Source organism: Euphorbia lathyris, chromosome 7 (assembly GCF_963576675.1).
Source record: "Euphorbia lathyris chromosome 7, ddEupLath1.1, whole genome shotgun sequence".
NCBI lineage: Eukaryota > Viridiplantae > Streptophyta > Magnoliopsida > Malpighiales > Euphorbiaceae > Euphorbia > Euphorbia lathyris.
The window spans coordinates 49,295,358-49,316,909 of NC_088916.1; the positions used below are offsets into that span (position 1 = coordinate 49,295,358).

The 21,552-nt window shown below is 37.4% G+C and overlaps 2 protein-coding genes and 1 long non-coding RNA gene across 5 annotated transcripts; 2 read left to right on the top strand and 1 right to left on the bottom strand.

Annotated features, from left to right (window-relative positions):
* Window positions 1-1,118: 1,118 nt before the first annotated feature.
* LOC136235312 (uncharacterized) lies at window positions 1,119-21,410 on the bottom strand. Of its 3 annotated transcripts, none has more exons than XR_010691761.1 (4): window positions 21,134-21,410; window positions 20,406-20,510; window positions 20,000-20,091; window positions 1,119-1,681 (listed from the first exon to the last, which is right to left on the bottom strand). It is a non-coding gene; the product is annotated as an uncharacterized lncRNA (long non-coding RNA). The 3 variants fall into 3 exon arrangements; XR_010691762.1 differs by lacking the exon at window positions 1,119-1,681 and adding an exon at window positions 13,465-13,581; XR_010691760.1 differs by lacking the exon at window positions 1,119-1,681 and adding an exon at window positions 13,882-14,019.
* On the top strand, window positions 12,374-14,999 carry LOC136235310 (subtilisin-like protease SBT3). Its single transcript, XM_066024911.1, has 2 exons — window positions 12,374-14,060; window positions 14,209-14,999. Exons 1-2 carry the CDS (start codon window positions 12,376-12,378, stop codon window positions 14,822-14,824), a joined length of 2,301 nt encoding a protein of 766 aa, XP_065880983.1. The 5' UTR covers window positions 12,374-12,375; the 3' UTR covers window positions 14,825-14,999.
* Window positions 16,888-19,281, top strand: LOC136235311 (subtilisin-like protease SBT3). Its single transcript, XM_066024912.1, has one exon. It carries the CDS (start codon window positions 16,909-16,911, stop codon window positions 19,201-19,203), a length of 2,295 nt encoding a protein of 764 aa, XP_065880984.1. The 5' UTR covers window positions 16,888-16,908; the 3' UTR covers window positions 19,204-19,281.
* Window positions 21,411-21,552: the final 142 nt, after the last annotated feature.

Below are 21,552 nucleotides of genomic sequence, written 5' to 3' on the forward strand. Positions count from 1 at the left end.
TTAAAATGAGGTATATAAGTAAAGTATAAACAATATTGAATGTCTTATTGTTGGGTGTGTAAATACTTTTTTTTTTTTCCATATATGCTAGTATAAAATTTCTCAATGTTTTCTTATTTGTTTATTTCCTACCAGCCAATAATTCAGCCACAAATTATTAGATTCTAGAATATTAAATTAATTAATTGCTCTCCATAGGTATAGACAGATTGAAGATTGGCTTTTGGCTTTCTATATTTTTGGAAATTTGTGACAACAACAATAGTATTTATTATCTGTTTAATTAATTCATCTATGTCGGTTTGGCTTAACAATCAATCAGTTGCATGTGATTCTAGTCATATACAAGTAATGGAAGACTCTAACTCACAAGTCTATGTTTTAGAGCATCAATTCTATTTTTAAAATACTACAGTATTTTTTCAAAACATTTTAGCAGACCAACAATTGTAAGTATCATATTACACCTAATATTACATGGAGGTGTGCACATTTGAAAATTTTATTATTACACCAAATAGTTGGGATTCAAATATTTAATCATCGGGGACGGAACTAAAACTCTGAATGAGTTGGGACTCAAATGTTTAATAATAAAATTTTCAAAACATTAATAAGAAAAATAATTATATCTAAAAGCATACAACTAATATTACATTTCAATATATGTACTAGTCCTAATTGCTCCTATTTATAATTAGCCGTTTGCTGATATAGATAGACAACAATTATTAGTTGATTTTTGGGTTAAGGTGTAAAAATATCCCTAACGTTTTGGATCAGGAGCAATTTTACTCCTAACGTCTAAAATGGTGCAATTTTGCCCCTAACGTTTGTAGCCAAGAGCAATTTTACCTTTAACGTTGGTAATTTGGATCAATTTCAGACACTATTATAAAACACAGATATTTTTGTTCATTATTTTGCACAAATTGCATATCAATTCATTCTAAAAAAAAGGATTTCATGTTTTTTGTAATTTAATAATAGAATTGGAGATTAATATTTATAAACTTAATGAATTTTTTGAACTTTTTTTTGTCTAATTTATACAAAAGACTATATTTTTTTTATTATTTTCACATCCCAACATATGTTTATGATTTGTTACTAATAAAATGACGCACATGTGAAGTGTAGATGATAAGATTCATGACCGAGAAGATAGTTTGATGAATTATTTCTGAAACTGACTCAATTTATCAACGTTAGGGGTAAAATTGCTCTTGGCTACAAACGTCAGGAGTAAAATTGCTCCTGCCCCAAAATGTTAGGGGTATTTTTCCTTAATCCTTGATTTTTATTTAAAAAACAATTGTTAAAAAAAAATAGAAACAAATAATCACTTAATAATGACGAGAATTGAATCCTGCAATTAGTAACAAGCCGCAAGTGAATCCTGCTATTATACATCTTCCGCCTAAACCAAGATGGTATGTTCCGCAATCTCTCCCACTTCCACAATTCCGCTGCAGCAACAAAAGGGCTAGTAAAAAAATTCCCACCAATTTCTGGCAGCTAGTCCCCTAGTTCTGACCCTGGCCATTGTGTAATATAATTTCTCCGATGTTAACAGATGGATGACTTTTGGCACATCGCATTAAGCAGCCAATGGTTCAAATCCAAACTTTCGAAATTGGAATAAGATTGGATAGAAGATATGATATGGGTCCACGTCCACCTGTGTTTTGGTACAAGATTGATTGTCAAACTCTGTTTTAATAAGTTGTACATATTAATTTGCCCATACTCTCTTCTCTACTATAGCCATCACTTCCCATTTCTCTTAGTCCATTTAGTACACCTCCCACTTAAATAAATAAATAAATAAATAAGTAGAAATAAAATATTAAAATAGTCTCAAATTTCTTTTGAGAGATCTAAGTTAAACTTTACCTATAAAATAATATAATTTTAATTTCTAACATAGCATAATTAAAGATTTCACCAATAGTTAACCCCTCTACAACTACTCTTCAAAATTTCCAATTCCTAGGGATTAACTACACAATTATCTTAAGTTTGTTTTTTCTAGTAAATCCTTTAATTACGTTATTTAACAAATGTTGAAACTGAAATTATATCGTCTAATACGCGTTAGATAAATTAACTCTTTCCTAAAAATCTTGATGCTATTTTGATAACTTAATCTAAATTAAAAAGTATATAATACACGAGTTTTTAAAAAATACTAGGCAATAGTAGGGCAAGCAAATAGCCCAAAAATTAATCATATTTATATTTATATAAAAGGAAAGTACAAAAAAAAAAATGTTTGTAGTTCCCTAATTGCAAACAGATGGATGTGGTTTTAAAATTTGCAAATAGAAATATGTGACATGTTTCTTTCACAAAACAAAGTATTTGAAATTACGATGTTAAATTTTGATGACAATCCGGAGCAATTTTTTAAATTAGATTTACATATTGACAAAACACAACCACTAAAATCGAATTGCAGTTGTGTAAAATTAAATTAAATATCAATTTTTATATAAAAGAAAAACTTAAATATCAATTTAGTTCACAAAATTGTCAAATTAGATAAACCACAAACATTTTTTTTCCGTACTTTTCCCTTTTTATAATTTTTAATCAATAATTTATTATATAAATACAATTGAAATATAGATTATACTATATAAAAAATAATAATAATATACTAGATTTAAGATAGAAATGCTGGGGTTCGAACCTTAGCCTCCTCACCTACACTCCACACTGCTTACCACTGAGACAATTACTTTTCTTGTGTATTTTGCCGCGCGCTGATTAATATACCAATGCCCTTGTAGCTTCTATTGTTTAATATTTGATGCATGCACTTATTAATATTGATTAAATTCGCATAATAATTATTAATAGAAAAAAACAAATGTGCATAATAATTAATTATTAATAGAAAAAAAACTAAGAACATCCTCTAATTTCTTATTTATTTAATTCCTCTATATTTTTGTAACTTATGTTTTAAATTGTTAAGGACGATGTTCTAAATATTGTTACATATGTTCTAAACTTTATAATTTGTGTTCTAAAAATTAAGATAATGTTTTAAAAAAATAGTAAATATATGAGCCATTTTTTTTGTTCAAAAAAAAAAACTCACATTCTAAATAACATAACGTATGTTCTAAAAAACATAACATATGTTCTAAAGTTTATAGTTTGTGTTCCAAAAATTAAGTATAATTTTCTAAAAAAAACAGTAGATATCTGGATCGTTTTTTCACTTGTTCTATAATATAATTTATAACTCATGTTCGAAAAAACATAACACGTGTTCTAAAAAACATAACGTATGTTCTAAAAAATATGTCGTACGTTCTAACTTCATAGTTCGTGTTTTAAAAGTTAAAATATATGTTATAACGTATGTTTTAAAAAATATATAGTTTGTGTTCTAAAAATTAAGTATAATGTTCTAAAAAATCAGTAGATATCTGGATCGTTTTTTCATTTGTTCTATAATATAATTTATAACTCATGTTCGAAAAAACATAACACATGTTCTAAAAAACATAACGTATGTTCTAAAAAATATGTCATACGTTCTAAACTTCATAGTTCGTGTTTTAAAAGTTAAAATATATGTTCTAACGTATGTTTTAAAAAATATATTTTCTTATATAACATAAATTACAAAAATATAAAGGAATTAAATAAATAAGAAATTGGAGCATGTTTTTGGATTTTTTTCTATTAATAATTCATTATTATGGACATTTTCTTTTTATTAATAATTCATTATTATGCAAATTTTTTTTTCTATTAATAATTTATTATTATGCACATATAATCTCTCTCTCTGTGGCGATGACGAAGGCGACTGCGAAGGGAAGGGTGGATTGGTCGGTGAAGGCGGGCGGAAGGCCGGTGTTGGATCTGGCGAGTCCGGTTGCGGGGCGCGGGCTGGGTGCAGATCTGGTACAGGAGGAGGCTTGGGCGGCTGATGATGGGAGATCAGAAGGATCTCCTCGGGGTAGACGGCGGAGTAACGAAAGACCGAGGAATCGGTCCAGGGATCGTAGTAGATCGGAGTGGGCTGATGGTGGGGAGGCAGATCTGGTTAATTCGGTGCCTGTTTCGGTGGTTGGGGTGGCCGATCTGGATCAAGGAAGGGAGGGTTCTGCGGCTGCCGCGTCTGGCGTTGGGGAAGGAGAAGGTCCGATGTTTTCGGCTGTGGACCGTGGGGTTGAGCAGAACGTTGTGATGGGGGGGACGCGTCCTGCGCTTGGTGCTCTGGGAGTGCCGGCAGCACAAGCAGGGTATTCTTTGCGGCTTGCGCAGGCCGCGCTGGCCGCGCAGGCCGTGCTTGCCGCGCAGGCCACGCAGGCAGCACAGGCCGCGCAAGCCGCGCAGGCATTTGTGCCGGGGGACTTAAGTCTTTTACTTCCGGGACAAACTATGGAAGGTGTTTCATCCCCAGGCACTCGGGTTACTCAGGGCCAGCATGCCCAAGGTTATCAAAAGGATGGGGGAGCTCCCTCCTGGAGGGATAAGTTGTTAGGGGTGGTGGAGGAGGAACCCATGATGGAGGAGGATACTTTTGAGAACGATGATGGGGATTTTCTCTCCGATTCCGATTCTGAGGATGGTCAGCCTGAGAACCCTTTGTGTCCTAGGATCCGTCTTTCCTCAGAAGACAAGCGGGTCATGAGATCCAAGTGGAAATTGGCATTAATTGTCACTGTTTTGGGGAAAAGAATCAGTTTCAACTACTTTGCCCAGAGGATTCAGGCTCAATGGGCTAAGAAAGGGAAGGTTACCATCACTGACCTTGATAATGACTATTATGTCATTAGATTCACAAGGGCTGAGGATTACAATGCGGTGGTCAATGGTGGACCGTATATTATCTCCAATCATGTTTTGGCTCTGAGACCTTGGGTCCCAAATTTTGACCCCCATGACTGCTCTGTTAACAGAATCCTTACTTGGGTTAGGTTCCCAGGCATTCCTCTTGAATACTATAGTGATAGATTCCTGAACAAGATTGGTAGCCTGGTTGGTAAGGTCCACCATGTCGATAAGACTACCATTGGGGCAGTAAGAGGCAAGTTTGCCAGGGTCTGTATTGATATTGATCTTGCTAAGCCTCTTCTTTCTCAATTCTGTATTCAGAATAAGGTTTTTCATATTGAATATGAAGGTATACATAATATCTGTTTTGAATGTGGTATGTTTGGCCATACATTTGAGGGATGTCCTAAGAAGAGGAAGGAGGCGGAGGAGTTGATGCAACCTATCATAGGTGGAGCTGAGAAAAGTCAAGGGGAAGAAAGGAGTTTTGGGCCATGGATGCTGGCCAAGAGGTCAGTGAGAAGGAAGCCAAGTGCTAATGTTAGTTCTATTCATCCGCCAGATATTAGTCGGAAGATGACTACGCTCCAGATTGCCCCTGAGATCAAGGTCAGACCCCCGGATATCAAGAAGAGGAGTGAGGCTGGTGTGGTCTCAGCTTCTGGCTCGGGGTCTAGGTTCGGTGTCTTGTCCCTGGAGGAAGGTCGGGAATCGGACCCTTCCAATGAACAGATTGATTTGAGCATGCCTGGTCTGGAATCGGTCGAGCCTATTTCTAGTCGGGGTAAATCTATTAATCCCCTCTTTGTCTCTGATGCTAAGGATAAAGGGAGCTTCCAGTCTCACCTTTCTACAGGGGAAGGGTCGAGTAGTAAGGTTGTTTCTCTGAATCCTCCTGTGGATGCTCCTATTGGAAAAGCTATAGGAGTGAGTAAGATGAACATGAAGAAACTTAAAGTGAAACCTAAGAAGAACCTTAATGGGTTAGACTCTTGGGCTAAAAGGGGACCTTCTGGGACTTCCTCTAGGCTCTCAGGAGCCCCGAATAAATACCTGATCTAGGGTTTGGGCTTGTGTTAGTAGTCTTCCTTTCTGATGGATTTCTTTGTTTGGAATGTTAGAGGTGCGGCGAGCAAGGCAACCCGCATTCATGTTAATGATCTTATTAAACAGTTTAACCCCTCCTGTTTTGTTCTTCTAGAGACCAAGGTCAGTGGAGCCAAAGCAGACGAGGTGGTTAGAAAGTTTAAGAATTGGAATTGTGTCAGATCGGAGGCTACTGGCCGGGCTGGGGGGATTTGGCTCTTTTGGAAGCCAGGTCTTGTTAATATTGATATTGTTAGTATGGACTGTCAGTTCATTCATAGTAAGGTGTGCTACCCTGGTAATAAACCTTTCTTTGTTACCTTTGTTTATGCCGATCCTGTTCTTTCTAATCGTACAAGGTTGTGGGAGATCCTTCATTCTATTAGCTCTAACATGGTGGAGGCTTGGTTGGTGGCCGGGGATTTTAATGATATTGCCCTTTTAAGTGATCAGAGAGGAGGGGGTAATCATTATGTGAACCGGTGCCTTAACCACAAGCGTAGTATGGATCTGTGTGGGCTTTCAGACCTGGGTGCTGCTGGCCACAAATTTACCTGGAAAAGAAATAGCTTGTTTGTGAGGTTGGATAAGGTGTATGCTAATGTTGCGGCTATCTGTAGGTTTCCTGAGGTCAAGGTGCTGAATCTCCCCTTCCGTCACTCTGACCATTGCCCTATCCTCATTAATTTGGTCAAAAGTAACCGGCTGAAAGGTAACAGACCCTTTAGATATCTTGTGGCTTGGGATTCTCATCCCGACTTTTAGGAATTTCGTGAAAACCAATTGGCATCCCCACTCTGATGTTCTCCTCGCTGCTGAGGAATTCAGAAGGAAAGTGGTTGTTTGGAATAAAGACATCTTTGGCCATATTATCAGGAGGAAGAATAAACTCTTGAGGAGGATGGAAGGCGTTCAGCGTTGCTTGGAGGCTCGTTTCGACCATAGCTTAAATGGTCACCTTAGAGCTCTCCAGAACGAGTTGGAAGCTGTGCTTAGACAGGAAGAGCTTCTTTGGTTCCAGAAGTCTAGGAATGCCTGGATTCAAGACGGGGATCGGAATACCAGGTTTTTTCATCTCTCTACGATCATTAGGAGACAGAGGAATAGGATTGATGCTATCAAGGACGCTAGTGGCGAGTGGATTTTTGAGGAGGAAGACATTCGTCGCTCAGCCCTTGATTTCTACAAGGACCTGTTTAGAGAGGAAGCTGTGGACTTGGAGAGTGCCCACTCTGGTATTTCCTTTCCTCGTTTGGGGGAGGAGGCTATTAAAGATGCTTTCCATCCTATTGACCTTAAAGAGATTGATCTGGCCTTCTCTAGCATAGGGTCCACTAAGGCTCCTGGGATTGATGGTATCCCCGCTAGTTTCTATCATAAACACTGGGATACTGTTAAGGAGGGCATATACAGTTTTGTGTTAGGTGTTTTTGGTGGCTCTAACGATATCAGGTCGGTTAATAAAACCCTCGTTGTCTTGATTCCTAAGGTTGTTAAGCCTTCCTCCTTCCTCCAGATGAGACCCATCAGTCTTTGTAATGTTTTGTATAAAGCTATTACTAAGATTGTGGCTAATAGAATCCGGAAGATCCTTCCGGATATAATTAGCCAGAACCAAGGGAGCTTTGTTCCTGGTAGACAATTGATGGATAACGTTGTTATTGCCCAGGAGGTTGTCCATTCTATGAAGATTAAGAAAGGTAAGAAACGGATTGTGGCCCTCAAACTGGATCTGGAGAAAGCCTATGATAGATTGAACTGGAGCTTTCTTCTAGATAGTTTAGCCAAAGCTGGCATCCTGGAGAACTGGAGGATTTTGATTGAGAAGTGTATCTCCTCTCATGTTTTCCAGGTCATGATCAATGGGGACATGTCGGATGAGTTTTCTCCCTCCAGAGGAATTCGTCAAGGAGATCCTATGAGACCCTTCCTCTTTGTTATTGCCATGGAAAGACTGTCTCACCTGATCCAAGAGGCGGTGTGCAAAGGGACTCTCCACCCTGTTTCTATCAACAGACATTGCCCCCCTATTACCCATTTACTCTTTGCTGATGACGTCATGCTTTTCGTTGAGGGTAATGAGGAGCAAATTAAAACAGTTATGGATATCCTTGATTGTTTTTGCGAGGCTTCTGGCCAGAAGGTTAACATCCAAAAGTCCCGTATGCTTTGTTCCAAAAATATGGACAATAGCTTGTGCAGAAGACTGAGTGAGCTCTCTGGCATACCTCTGACGAACTCTTTGGGGAAGTATCTTGGGGTTCCTCTTCACAGTGACAGGGTTTCCAAAGCCTCTTTCAAGGATATTTTGGACAAAACTAATGGTTTGTGTGCTAACTGGAAAGCTAATTCTCTTTCCCTTGCAGGTCGCCTTACCTTGATCCAGTCAGTTAACTGCGCTGCTCCGAACCACATCATGCAGGCCTGTAAGCTTCCTGAGCCTGTCCTTAGTGACCGGGATAAGATAAATCGGCGTTTCCTGTGGGGTGAGTCTGGAGATGGGAGAAAGGTTCACCTGGTCCCGTGGAAGGAAGCTTGCCAGCCTAAAAACAGGGGGGGTCTTGGTATTAGGCAGGCAAAGGACAATAATAAAGTCCTGTTAATGAAACTTCTTTGGAGAATGTGGCAATGCCCCTCCTCCCTTTGGGTCCGTCTCTTGTGCGGGAAGTATCGGAAAGATAGAATCTTTGGTGGCCCGAAGGAGAGGGTTGTTAGCTGTTCCTTCCTCTGGAAAGGGCTCAGTGCCGTGTTTGCTGAATTCTGTACGGGGATTGGCCTGGAGGTGGGTAATGGTAGCTCTATTAGCTTCTGGTATGACACCTGGATTGGTGATAAACCGCTGATTGATGTGTGTAATGCCCCTCCGTCGGCTGATCTCCTTTCCTGGAAAATTGCTGATGTGGTGGACTCGGGGGGAGACTGGATCTGGTCAAAGTTCGACTCTTTCTTTAGTCTGGAGACCCTTCTTAACATTAGAGGAGTGAAGATTAGCAATCAAGAGGAGGATAAGGATAGACATTGCTGGGCCTTGACGAATAATGGTACTTATTCTTGTAAATCGGCCTATGAAGCTTTTACCCCTAATAGGGCTGATCCTCCCTTGGAGATTTGGAAGTCCATATGGTCCCTCAAGATCCCTTACCGTATCAGGAGCTTCCTTTGGCTGGGTATCAAAGACAAGCTCCTTACGAATGCGGATAGGCACAGAAGGCACTTGACTGAGTCTAGTGCCTGTAGTAGATGCAGAGGCAATGTGGAAACCTTGTGCCATGCCTTGAGGGATTGCCCAAATAGTAAGAAGATCTGGGAAGGGATCCTCCCTCATCACATCCTCCCTTCCTTCATGGCCTTTTCTGAAAGGGACTGGTTCTCTCAAGGAGCCAAGGGGAACTTGCTGGCCAACATGGAGCACGGTGCCATCCTCTTTGCTATTACTTGTCACCAAATCTGGAAGTGGAGGAATGAAGAATTATTTGCGGGTAAGGCTGTCCTTATTCCTGATTTACTGTTTTTCTTCTCGAAGAAGCTCTTTGTTATTACTCAAAGCTTTGAAAGAGATTCCCTTGTTCGCCCCTCCCCGGATAAAGAGATCCTGCTAGTTGGCTGGAGTAAGCCTAGAGAAGGGTTTGCTAAGTTGAATACTGATGGCTCCTGCCTTAGCAATTGCAGAATTGCTGCTGGAAGAGTTCTTCGGGATGCTGGTGGCAATTGGATGACGGGGTTTACCCATAACTTGGGGACGGGCTCCTCCTTTTCTGCGGAGCTCTGGGGTATCTTGTCAGGTATTAAACTCGCCATTCGCATGGGTGTTAAAAAGCTCTCGGTGGAATCTGATAATCTGGAGGCTATTAACAGGATTTCAGATAGCCAGGCTGTTTGTCTGAAGAGCCAGAATCTCATCAAAGCTATTTTGAGGCTTCGTTCTGCCTTTGAGTATCTTAATTTCTCCCATATTTTTAGGGAGCAAAACCGCGTGGCGGATCGCTTAGCAGCTGCTGGGCATGGGAGAATGTTAGGTGTTTCTACCCTCTCTGTTCCTCCTTCTTTTCTTTTGCCTTCTCTCCTAGAGGATAGGATTGGGGTCAGCCTTCCTAGACTGATCCCGGTGTAGGTTTTTTGTTGGTTTTGTTTTTTTTCCTTTCCTTTCTTACCAAAAAAAAAAAAATAAGTGCATGCATCAAATATTAAACAATAGAAGCTACAGGGGCATTGGTATATTAAGCAGTGCGCAACATAATACACAAGAAGAGCAAATATCTCAGTGGTAAGGAGTGTGGAGTGTAGCTGAAGGGTCCAAGGTTCGAACCCCAGCATCATCAGCGTTTTTTATTAATTTTTACACTCAAAACTACGTAGTTTTGAGTGGTTCTCATCTAAGAAAGGGTTCGCACAAGAACCATCTCCTATATATATATATATATATTAATAATTAATAACATTAAATAAAACATATCAACAAAATAAACATTAATAACAAAATGTGTGCCAATAAAATAACATTAACATCCTTCAAAATAACATTTATAGTTTTAGATATTTTCTTTTAATTTTAGGTTATTTAATATTTTATTTAAAATATAAAAATTGACATAAAAATTTAAGGGGTAAGTTTTTTCAACAAAAAAAATGCCCAGAATCCACCTAGGAGTCTAAAAATCCTTAAACCAATTTATATTGTCAATTTGAGGAAATCGAGAAGTGTTCAAAAAATTATTTCCTAATGAGCAATCTGAACTGATTTTTAAAACACCGATAATACATCTCCAAATTTAGCATTGCAACATTGAACGCTAATGTCATTCAAAGATGGAAGTGGTGGAAGTTCTTATGCTTTTCGTATTTCCCTTGATTATTGTCCTCTAAATTTACTTAAAGTGATTTATTATTCTAGTAAACTTGTTTAAAATAACTTATTAATCTTCTTAACTTGCTTAAAGTGGTACATTTTTCAACCGGGTTCAAATAACCTTTTATTATGCAAAACATTAAGAATAAACCAAATCACTTTAAGTAAGTTTGAGGAGGTAATAAGACATTCTTAGGGTTTGATTGGATAAAGGGTTTGAGATGGTTAGAAAGGGAAATGTTTGCAAGGATAACAAAAAAACACATTTTGCAACATGTTTGCAAGGATAACAAAAAACACATTTTGCAACATTTTTTCAAAACTACGTAGTTTTGAGTGGTTCTCACCTAAGAAAGGGTTCGCACAAGAACCCTCTCCTATATATATATATATATATATATATATATATTAATAATTAATAACATTAAATAAAACATATCAACAAAATAAACATTAATAACAAAATGTGTGCCAATAAAATAACATTAACATCCTTCAAAATAACATTTATAGTTTTAGATATTTTCTTTTAATTTTAGGTTATTTAATATTTTATTTAAAATATAAAAATTGACATAAAAATTTAAGGGGTAAGTTTTTTCAACAAAAAAAAAAATGCCCAGAATTCACCTAGGAGTCTAAAAATCCTTAAACCAATTTATATTGTCAATTTGAGGAAATCGGAGAAGTGTTCAAAAAATTATTGCCTAATGAGCAATCTGAACTGATTTTTAAAACACCGATAATACATCTCCAAATTTAGCATTGCAACATTGAACGCTAACGTCATTCAAAGGTGGAAGTGGTGGAAGTTCTTATGCTTTTCGTATTTCCCTTGATTATTGTCCTCTAAATTTACTTAAAGTGATTTATTATTCTACTAAACTTGTTTAAAATAACTTATTAATCTTCTTAACTTGCTTAAAGTGGTACATTTTTCAACCGGGTTCAAATAACCTTTTATTATGCAAAACATTAAGAATAAACCAAATCACTATCAAGTAACAACACAACCAAACATACCCTTATATATCTACTGTTTGTAACTAAACAACAAATAGCTACAAAAAGAACCAATGAGCACAAAGTGCTCTTTTAACTCTACATATTCTAAAAAAAAAAACAAAAGATTTCCCATATCCATATCTGCTGAAGTATCAGTTTTTTCAGAAAATTTTAATCACTAAAGGAGTAACTACGAGATCAACTATAAGTTATAAAAAAATAAAAACAGATCCATTAAAATGCTTCGAAACAATGGCAAACAACTCAATCAAGGAACTAAATTAGAACCTCCGATTTTTGAATAGAAGAGCCATTAAGTGACAACTATAGGGCTAGCAGTGGAAGACTAGCAGCAGCTTATTTAGAAACTATACTTAAAAGTCTTCAATGTGGCCCTGTAATACATGTGCTGCATAATCTCACATTAACATAATTCTACTTTTGGCATTCCATTCACATTCAACATTGTCATTATCTAGAAACAATACCGGATATTGCTAATTCCTATCACCACTTGAGGTAGTGGGCAATAATTAAGAAGCTTCCAATGCAATAACTTAACATATCCGAAATCTCTATATAACCATATGGAGAGTAATGTACAAAAAATATTATCATTTCAACTCAATTCAACCATGGAAACACATAAAAACAGTAATGTTTGGTTTTTCTTTGCTTTCTTGATCCCAATGTTGATACAAGCACAGTCTCAGACACACAATTATATTATCCACATGGACTCATCAGCCATGCCCAAAGCTTTTTCTACCCACCAAAGCTGGCACTTGGCTACTCTTTCCTCTGTTTTCACTGACTCTAAAACTAAAACAACCTCCATAGATTCTAGACTTTTGTACAGTTATACCCATGTTGTTCATGGTTTTAGTGCTCGTCTCTCTGTTTCTGAGCTTGAAGAGTTAAAAAAATCTCCAGGTTACATCTCTTCTTTCAAAGATGTACCTGTTAAACTGGACACCACTCATTCCCAAACATATCTTGGCCTCAATTCCAACTCTGGAGCCTGGAAGTTATCCAATTACGGCGAAGGTATTATTATTGGAGTGGTGGATACGGGTGTTTGGCCGGAAAGTGAGAGCTACAGAGACGATGGAATGCCTGATATTCCTCAAAGATGGAAAGGAAAGTGTGAAAGTGGAATCCAATTCAACTCCTCACTTTGCAACAAGAAGCTCATTGGAGCTCGTTTTTTTAACAAAGCACTAATTGCAAATTGGCCTAATACGACTATTTCCGTGAATTCTACACGTGACACTGTGGGCCACGGGACCCACACATCGAGCACGGCGGCGGGGAATTTCGTGGATGGTGCATCGTACTTCGGCTATGCTCCGGGAACCATCAGTGGGGCGGCTCCGCGGTCACATGTAGCAGTGTACAAGGCCCTGTGGTCAGAAGGTTCTTCTAGTGCTGATATAATTGCTGCAATTGATGCAGCAATTATTGATGGAGTTGATGTTTTGTCCCTTTCGTTAGGCCTGGATGATCTTGCTCTGTATGAAGACCCTATTGCCTTGGCCACATTTGCAGCCATTCAGAACAATATATTTGTGTCTACCTCTGCAGGAAATAGAGGGCCTTTCTATGGCTCACTGCACAATGGAATACCTTGGGCGCTAACTGTTGCTGCTGGTACTATTGATCGTGAATTCGGAGCTGTTTTGACACTCGGAAACGGAGATTCTGTATCCGGAGTTGCTCTCTATCCAGGGAAGTACTTTTCAGGCCAGGCACCACTAGTATACAGAGGTGAATGCTTCACTTCCAATGAGGTGTCTGATTTGAAGCAGAAGATTGTGGTTTGTGAAGAGGGGAATACTTCACTGGAAGATCAAATTGAAAACATAAGCATTATAAATGTAACAGGTGCAATTTTCATTACCAATGAAATAGACTTGGAATCCCACATTCCCAGCGAATTCCAAGCAGTTTTTGTGGATAAAAAAACCGGAGAAATCATCAAAAACTACATAAAAAGCACCAAGAGCACAACAAAGGCAAGAGCTAGCTTGGAATTTAAGAAGACTAGTTTAGGTATTAAAGGAGCTCCAAGTCTTACAAGCTACAGCTCTAGAGGGCCATCTCTAAGCAGCCCATCTGTCTTAAAACCGGACATTATGGCTCCTGGTTCTCTAATCTTAGCATCGTGGCCTGACAATAGTTCGGTAAAATGGATCGATGGCGAAGAAATATACAGCAAGTTCAATATTGAATCAGGGACTTCTATGGCTTGCCCTCACGCAGCAGGAATAGCAGCACTCCTGAAAAAGGCACACCCAGATTGGAGCCCGGCCGCAGTCAGGTGAATCAGTTAACCAATATGCAGAAAATTTACCTAGATAATAATTAAAATATCGAGTAAATAATAAAATCTAACGTTCCTAGATATTAAAATAAAATCTCTAAATATTCTGACTTATTTTGTAGCAACTAACTCAATATTTCAACAGGTCGGCTATTATGACAACTGCTGATTCAATGGATAATACGAATTCCCCCATCAGAGATATCGGCTACAACAACCGTCCAGCCACGCCTTTAGACATGGGAAGCGGCCAGATTAATCCGAATAAGGCTTTAGATCCGGGGCTAATTTATGATGCCAATTTAAAAGATTATGTGAATCTTCTGTGTGCATCAAATTTCACCCAGAAACAAATCCAAACGATTACAAAATCTGCTTCTAATGATTGCTCCTCCCCATCACTGGACCTTAATTACCCCTCTTTTGTTGCCTACTTCAACAATGACACCCAAACCAATTTGACCAGTGTTCAAGAATATCACAGGACTGTCACAAATGTAGGAGATCCTGTCTCAACTTACACTGCAATTTTGACACCTATTGATCAAATAAAGGTCACTGTTATTCCGACGAAGTTGGAGTTCAAAGCCAAGAACCAGAAGTTAAGTTATAAGTTAGTAATTGAAGGTCCGAGAAAGCTCAACAACACAGATATAGTTTTTGGTTATCTTTCTTGGGTTCAGTCCAACGGTAAACATATAGTGAAGAGTCCCATAGCAGTCACAAGCCTGGCCTTGGAAGATTATGCCAACGATGATTAAATTGCAAACTCTAAACTCTAAATTATAGTTAAAAATATGAAAGAAAAAGTATCCTTCATTCAGCTTAACAGTTGATGTTGGAGCTTTCAACTTATCAATTGATGTACGCATAATTTGATATACTTCTACCACTTGTCTAAATTTCAATGAAAAAAAAAAACAAAAAAATTAGAGATTGGTTATTGCATTCTGTCCACATATATTCAGGACAAATCGGGCTACGATATTTAATTAATTTGGAAGTCACAAGACATCTAACTAGTCATTAAATCATTAAATAAGTATAAAGTCAAATTTTGGCAAATTTTTCCTAAAAATAGAAAATAAAAATTAAAAGTTCACATTACTCTTTTGGATCTCTCAAACCACTCCTAGTTAGTCTGGTGTTTATTTTAAAATTTCACATTACTCAATTACCCGATTATTTTCGGCTTAAAGTATTATTTGGCTCTTTATCTATAAAAAAAATGTTGGCATTGTATCTTAATTTATGATTTGGTAATATTAACCCCTTGAACTATCAAGATCCATAAAAATGTGAATCAATTTGAAAAGAACTATCACAGAACAGAACGAAATTGAGCTTTTGATTGTATATGGTGGAACCAAAAATTACAAAACATATAACAAATAAAATCTAAATGCATAATAATTTACAAAATAGGTGTAAAATGAAATCCAATGTGTAATAATCAGAATACACATTTTATCACTTACGTTGTAATTTTTTATTCCACTTTCTACAATCAAAATCTCAATCTCGCAATTAACATTATCTATGATAATTCTTGTCCAAATGGATTTGCATTTTATTTGATACATCATTTACCAAATCATATATCAGGTGCAAATATTAAAAAAATATATATCTAGGGCCAAATAATTTATTTTTTGGTTACAACCGTACGCATACTGTAAGCAGAATTGACAAAAACAGATATTTTGCATTTGTTGTAGTCTCATCAAGCATGCCACCAGTTGTCATTTTCTAATTCAATTATTCAAATTTTCGGTGTCGTGTAATTTTAATTTTTGATTTGATATTCAAATATTCATATTATTCTAATTTTGATTTGATATACTAAATAAATTCAAATTTGTAAAGCGATGATGTACTTATTAAGTGAACAGAAAATCCAAGAGCATTTGCAAGTTATAGTTCAACATATGCGAACTTGGGAAGTTTTCCTTTGACGGATCCAAGACTCACTTATAGAGATGTTAGTGGTGATCTCTTCGTAATTCGTAATTTATGAATGCTAAATAAATAAAAAAAATTTGATGTTTTTATCTACAAAAAAAATTAAAACTCCATATTTCCAAAAAAATTTGGCTAGAAGCTTGACTACCGTATAAAAATACTTTGTGCTCGTTGAGAACAAAGTCATATTTCCATAAAGAAAGAACCGCCAAATTTGACTAGAAACTACCATATAAAAAGCTGGAGGGAGTATTTCACAAAAAAAAAAAAAAAAAGCTGGAGGGAGGCTGCTAGCTTAGATAAGAACTGAAGACTTTTCTCTGAACTGTAACTGTCGCAAACAGCTGTTACTTGTAACACTTGGTCCGTTCATTTGTTGGAACATAAAATATTTTTCAGTGTTTGGCTTGTACAACCGAAAAACAATATGAAATGATGGATGACTACTATTTTTAAAAGGGTAAAAATGAACGGAGTATGGATCCAAAAGGTTAGAAAAATGTTTTACTCTTTGAAAAGACTACAACATTCTCTTCACTTTCTTCATAAATTTTTATGTTGACTAACCTAAAGTTTTCAGTTGACTTATTTTCCTAAGCAAACGAACACCCGAAAACTAGGAAAATATTTTCTAACAAACAAACGAGATCTTTTCCTACCGGAACCAACTGAGTTGGAACACTACACATGGCATACCAACCAAAAGTCTCTTGAATGTTTCTGTACATATTCCTTAATTAGCTAACAACTAGTCCTTTTCACAATTAAAATTGCTGTGTGCAAGTGGCAGTAAATACAATTAATGATCTAAAACTACTTAACCCATTGTCTATATAAACAGAAAACAAGTCCATTGTCTCAAAATATCATTTCAGCCAAAGCAATGTATAACAATATCCACTTGTATGTATGGCTTTCTCTTACTACTACTTTCTCCCTCTTCATTCCTACAATAGTAGCACAAACCGACACTTATATTGTCCATATGGACTTATCTGCCATGCCCAATGCCTTCTCCACACAGCATAGCTGGCACTTGGCTACTCTTTCCTCTGTTTTCGAAGACTCTAAAGCCAAAACTTCAATCTCTACCGCCTCTTCTAAACTTCTCTATACTTATACTCATGCTATCAACGGTTTTAGTGCTCGTCTTAATCCTACTGAGCTTGACATCTTAAAAGCTTCACCTGGCTATATTTCTGCCTTCAGAGATGTACGAGTTCAAGCTGACACAACTCGTTCAACTTCATTTCTTGGTCTCAATCCCAGCTCCGGAGCTTGGAAGGCATCCAATTCTGGAGATGGTATGATTATTGGGGTGGTGGATTCAGGTGTTTGGCCGGAAAGTGAGAGCTACAGCGATAAAGGAATGTCTAGTATTCCGAAAAGATGGACAGGAGAATGTGAAACTGGAACGCAATTCAATTCCTCACTATGCAACAAGAAACTCATCGGAGCCAGGTACTTCAACAAAGGAGTGATTGCCAATGATCCTAATGTCACTATATCCATGAACTCTCCCCGTGATACAGACGGCCATGGGACTCATACATCGAGCACCGCAGCAGGGAATTTCGTGGAAGGAGCATCTTACTTTGGTTATGCCATGGGAACTGCCCGCGGAGCAGCTCCTCGTTCACATGTAGCAGTATATAAGGCCCTGTGGGATGAAGGGGGTTTTGCATCTGATATAATTGCTGCAATTGATCAAGCAATTATTGATCAAGTTGATGTTTTGTCCATCTCATTGAGCGTATTTGGAGTTCCTTTCTACGAAGACCCTGTTGCGTTGGCCACTTTTTCAGCTGTGGAGAGGAATATTGTTGTGGCAGGCTCTGCAGGGAATAGAGGGCCTTCAGGCTTGACAATCAGGAATGCTGCACCTTGGATTCTAACTGTTGCTGCTAGTACTATAGACCGAAAGTTCAATGCTGTTATAAAACTCGGAGATGGGGTAACAACCACTGGCCAAGCTCTCTTTCCACTAAGTTTTCCTTCCAGAAAACTTCCAATTGTTTTCATCAATGGATGTTTGGCAATGGACGAATTCTCCGGGTTTGAGAAAAGTGTAGTAGTATGTGAAGAGACGATTGAGGCCTCAATCGAAAGCCAATTCGGTACCGTGGCAGCAACAAATGTTACTGGAGGAGTGTTCATTACTAATTCTACAGAGATTGATACATTTTTCCCTTCCCGCTTTCCAGCAATAGTCTTGGATTTTGAAAATGGGCAAAAGCTCAAAAAGTACATAAATGCAAGCACTTCGCCACAAGTAAGCATAAAATTCAACAGAAATAGTGTTAGTAACAAAGCAGCACCAAGTGTTGCTGCATACAGCTCAAGAGGACCATCTCGCATTATCCCAGAAGTGTTGAAGCCTGACATTATGGCTCCTGGTACTCAAATCTTAGCTGCTTGGCCTGAAAATAGTTCTGTGGAATTCATCAATGGTAGAAATATATTCAGTAATTTTGAAATTATATCTGGGACATCTATGGCTTGCCCACACATAGCAGGAGTAGCAGCTCTTCTGAAGAAGGCACATCCTGATTGGAGTCCTGCTGCAATAAAATCCGCCATGATGACCACTGCTGATACCATGGATCGCAACAACGAGGCTATCAAAGATCTCGGTCTTTTTAACCGGCCTGCCAATCCGTTAGATATGGGAAGCGGCCATATAAATCCGAACAAGGCACTAAATCCTGGCCTTATCTATGACTTGAAATCAAGTGACTATGTCAAAATACTGTGTGCATTAAACTATACCCAAAGCCAAATCCAAATTATCACAAAATCATCTTCTAATGATTGTTCATCCCCTTCATTGGACATTAATTATCCCTCTTTTATTGCTTTCTTCAATGGAGAAGAGTCTGAAGCCAATTTGACCACTGTCAAAGAATTTCACAGGACTGTAACCAATGTGGGGGATGCAATTTCAACTTATACTGCGAGTTGGACTCCTATTAAGGGGTTAAATGTTAGTGTTGTTCCAAACAAGCTGGAGTTCAAAGCCAAGAACCAGAAGTTAACTTACAAGCTAGTTCTTCAAGGTCCAAAAAGGACAGAGGAACAAGAAGCTTACGGTGAAGTTAGATGGGTAGATTCTAAGCTAAACCACATTGTCAGGAGTCCTATTGTGGTCGCAAACTACCATGTGGATGATATAGGATAAGATTTGTCTGATCTAATTTATTGGATTTTGAAATAAATGTTTAGTGGGAAATAAAATATGCATCGTTCAATTGCTTAAGAGCTTATTCATAAGATATGATAAGGTTAGAAACTTTACATTGTTGCCAATATATACAGTCATTGCCCAAAATTCCATTATGCACAAACATAAAGTCTAATGCAAGATGAGCAGAGGCCTGCTTTCTTATTGTCAGCTATTAATATAAAGTGGACCTTTAACTATCAGCTTGAGCTTTTAGCTAAAACGATTCCATGACATGGTATCAGAGCCAGTATGACCAAGTGGTCCAGGTTCGATTCCTGGCAGCCCCATTTGTTGAGTTATTTGCAAGACATGGAAATATGGGTCTGTGTTGTCACGCTTCAAGCCCAAGTGTGCTTTTGCGTGTGGGGGTGTGTCAGCTATTAATATGAAGTGGACCTTTAACTACCAGCTTGAGCTTTTAGCTAAAACGGTTCCATGACACTTATTAACTTAATGAATCTGACCAGATAGTATCTGTCTCCGAAATTGTACTATAACCCACAGAAACACGTTACACAGTAAAAAGTAACATATCAGAAGACTAGGTGTTAATATCACACTCCAAATAGATCAACTATTAATTCCATAAAACTGCATAAGAGCAGAAATAATCCCATAAACTTGTTAGTAACTTGGCATTATTAATAATTATTCCATCTTTTGCATAAAATAAATTGAGACAAGGATTTACTTAAAAATTGCATGTAAAATTAATCATTAGATAGATGGGGAACCAAGTGACGTTACTGACCTTGGGAGCAACATCCGTATTGTTCATCACTATGAACTTGCATTGAACCCCCACCTCACTGTTGAACTTTTCCCCAAGTGTGAACCTCCAGCCTCAACAAGATTAAAAGACCAACATGAATAAGATGCATAAGAACTTCAGTACATGATTAAGCTGTGAGAACTTCAAAATACGCATCATTTCTTTTCAAGCTAAAGGTGAATACTACTTAATTTGGCTATGATAGTTATATAAGGACTTCACAACATTGGTGTCTAATATGATCCAGCTTTTATATTCTTGGAAACAAGCATGAAATTCAATCATATCCTTAAATCTATAGGCACAAGTTATTATTGTTCTGATCTCCTCAACTATGGAAAACCAAAAAACTAATCATAACAACATAGATGAAGCAAGAGTCTACCATGATATTCAACGTTTAGTAAAGCTTCCTTCTGATGCAGCGAGCATAGCAACATGACACTATTACTGAATATGCCATCAATTCATTATAAGCTTTCTGCTGAAGCTGAAAATAATGAAACAAAATGTTCTTTTACATTAGCAATCAAAATTACAAGGGAAAGTAATAGTAGGCATAGACAGCAACCTTTACCATGAACCAACCCCCTAAATCACCAACAGCAATCTATAGAACCAGGAGCCCAAGGAAACTTAAGATTTTCCTATTAAGTTTTCATCACCAACCTAGCATAATCTAGAGAATTCTAATGTTGATTTTTTACTCCACTTGTGGTCTTAATTTATACAAGTTTATGGTTATATTTTGTACAAGTTTGTGGCTCAAATTTGTACAAGTTTGTGAATGTTTCCAAACTAGCATAAATAGGTGTTGAGGTATTGTAAGTGTGTGCAAGTAAGTAGCAAAATAGAAAGAAGAAAGTGAAGAGAATGTAGGCTACTTAAAATAATCAAGTGAGGTTGTGAGATTTTGTAGTAGTTAAATGTGCGAGTTCTCCATATTTAACATTTCCAACCTTAATGTCGAACAATTGACCTATTATCAAAGTATATATTCTTGAAATAGTGCTGATTGTTTCAATTAGATATATCCATAAAAAAAGATTTTATCCAAACCGGTTTATTTAATACTAGATAATCTATTTGAAGCTAGATTAATAAAAAGAATACCTAAATGGAAATGGAGACTCCAGTTACCGGTTGGAGTTCGCTCTTCACGTCGTCGGCCCGCCTTTGAAGTCGCTGTTCTGAATATGTAGACTGAAAGGAGAAATAGAGAACGAAAGACAGAAAGAGGGGAAGAGAAAAGAAGATGGAGGATAAGGGAGGAGGGAGAGAAAGGAAAAGGGTGGCCGGTCGGATGAATGTCGCATGGTCGAAATGGGAGGACGGAAGAGCAGAGAGGACTGTGGGCGGGAATCGAAATGAGAGAAAATGGGGGTGCTTCCCACCGTTTTCTATAATTTTTCAAATTTACTCCAATTTACAATTTTAGAGGATTGCATAGAAATTAAGAAATAATTGAAAAAGACTTTGTTACGTGCTATTTATTTATTAAATCTATTGTTTTTTTATTTTATAATGAGTTT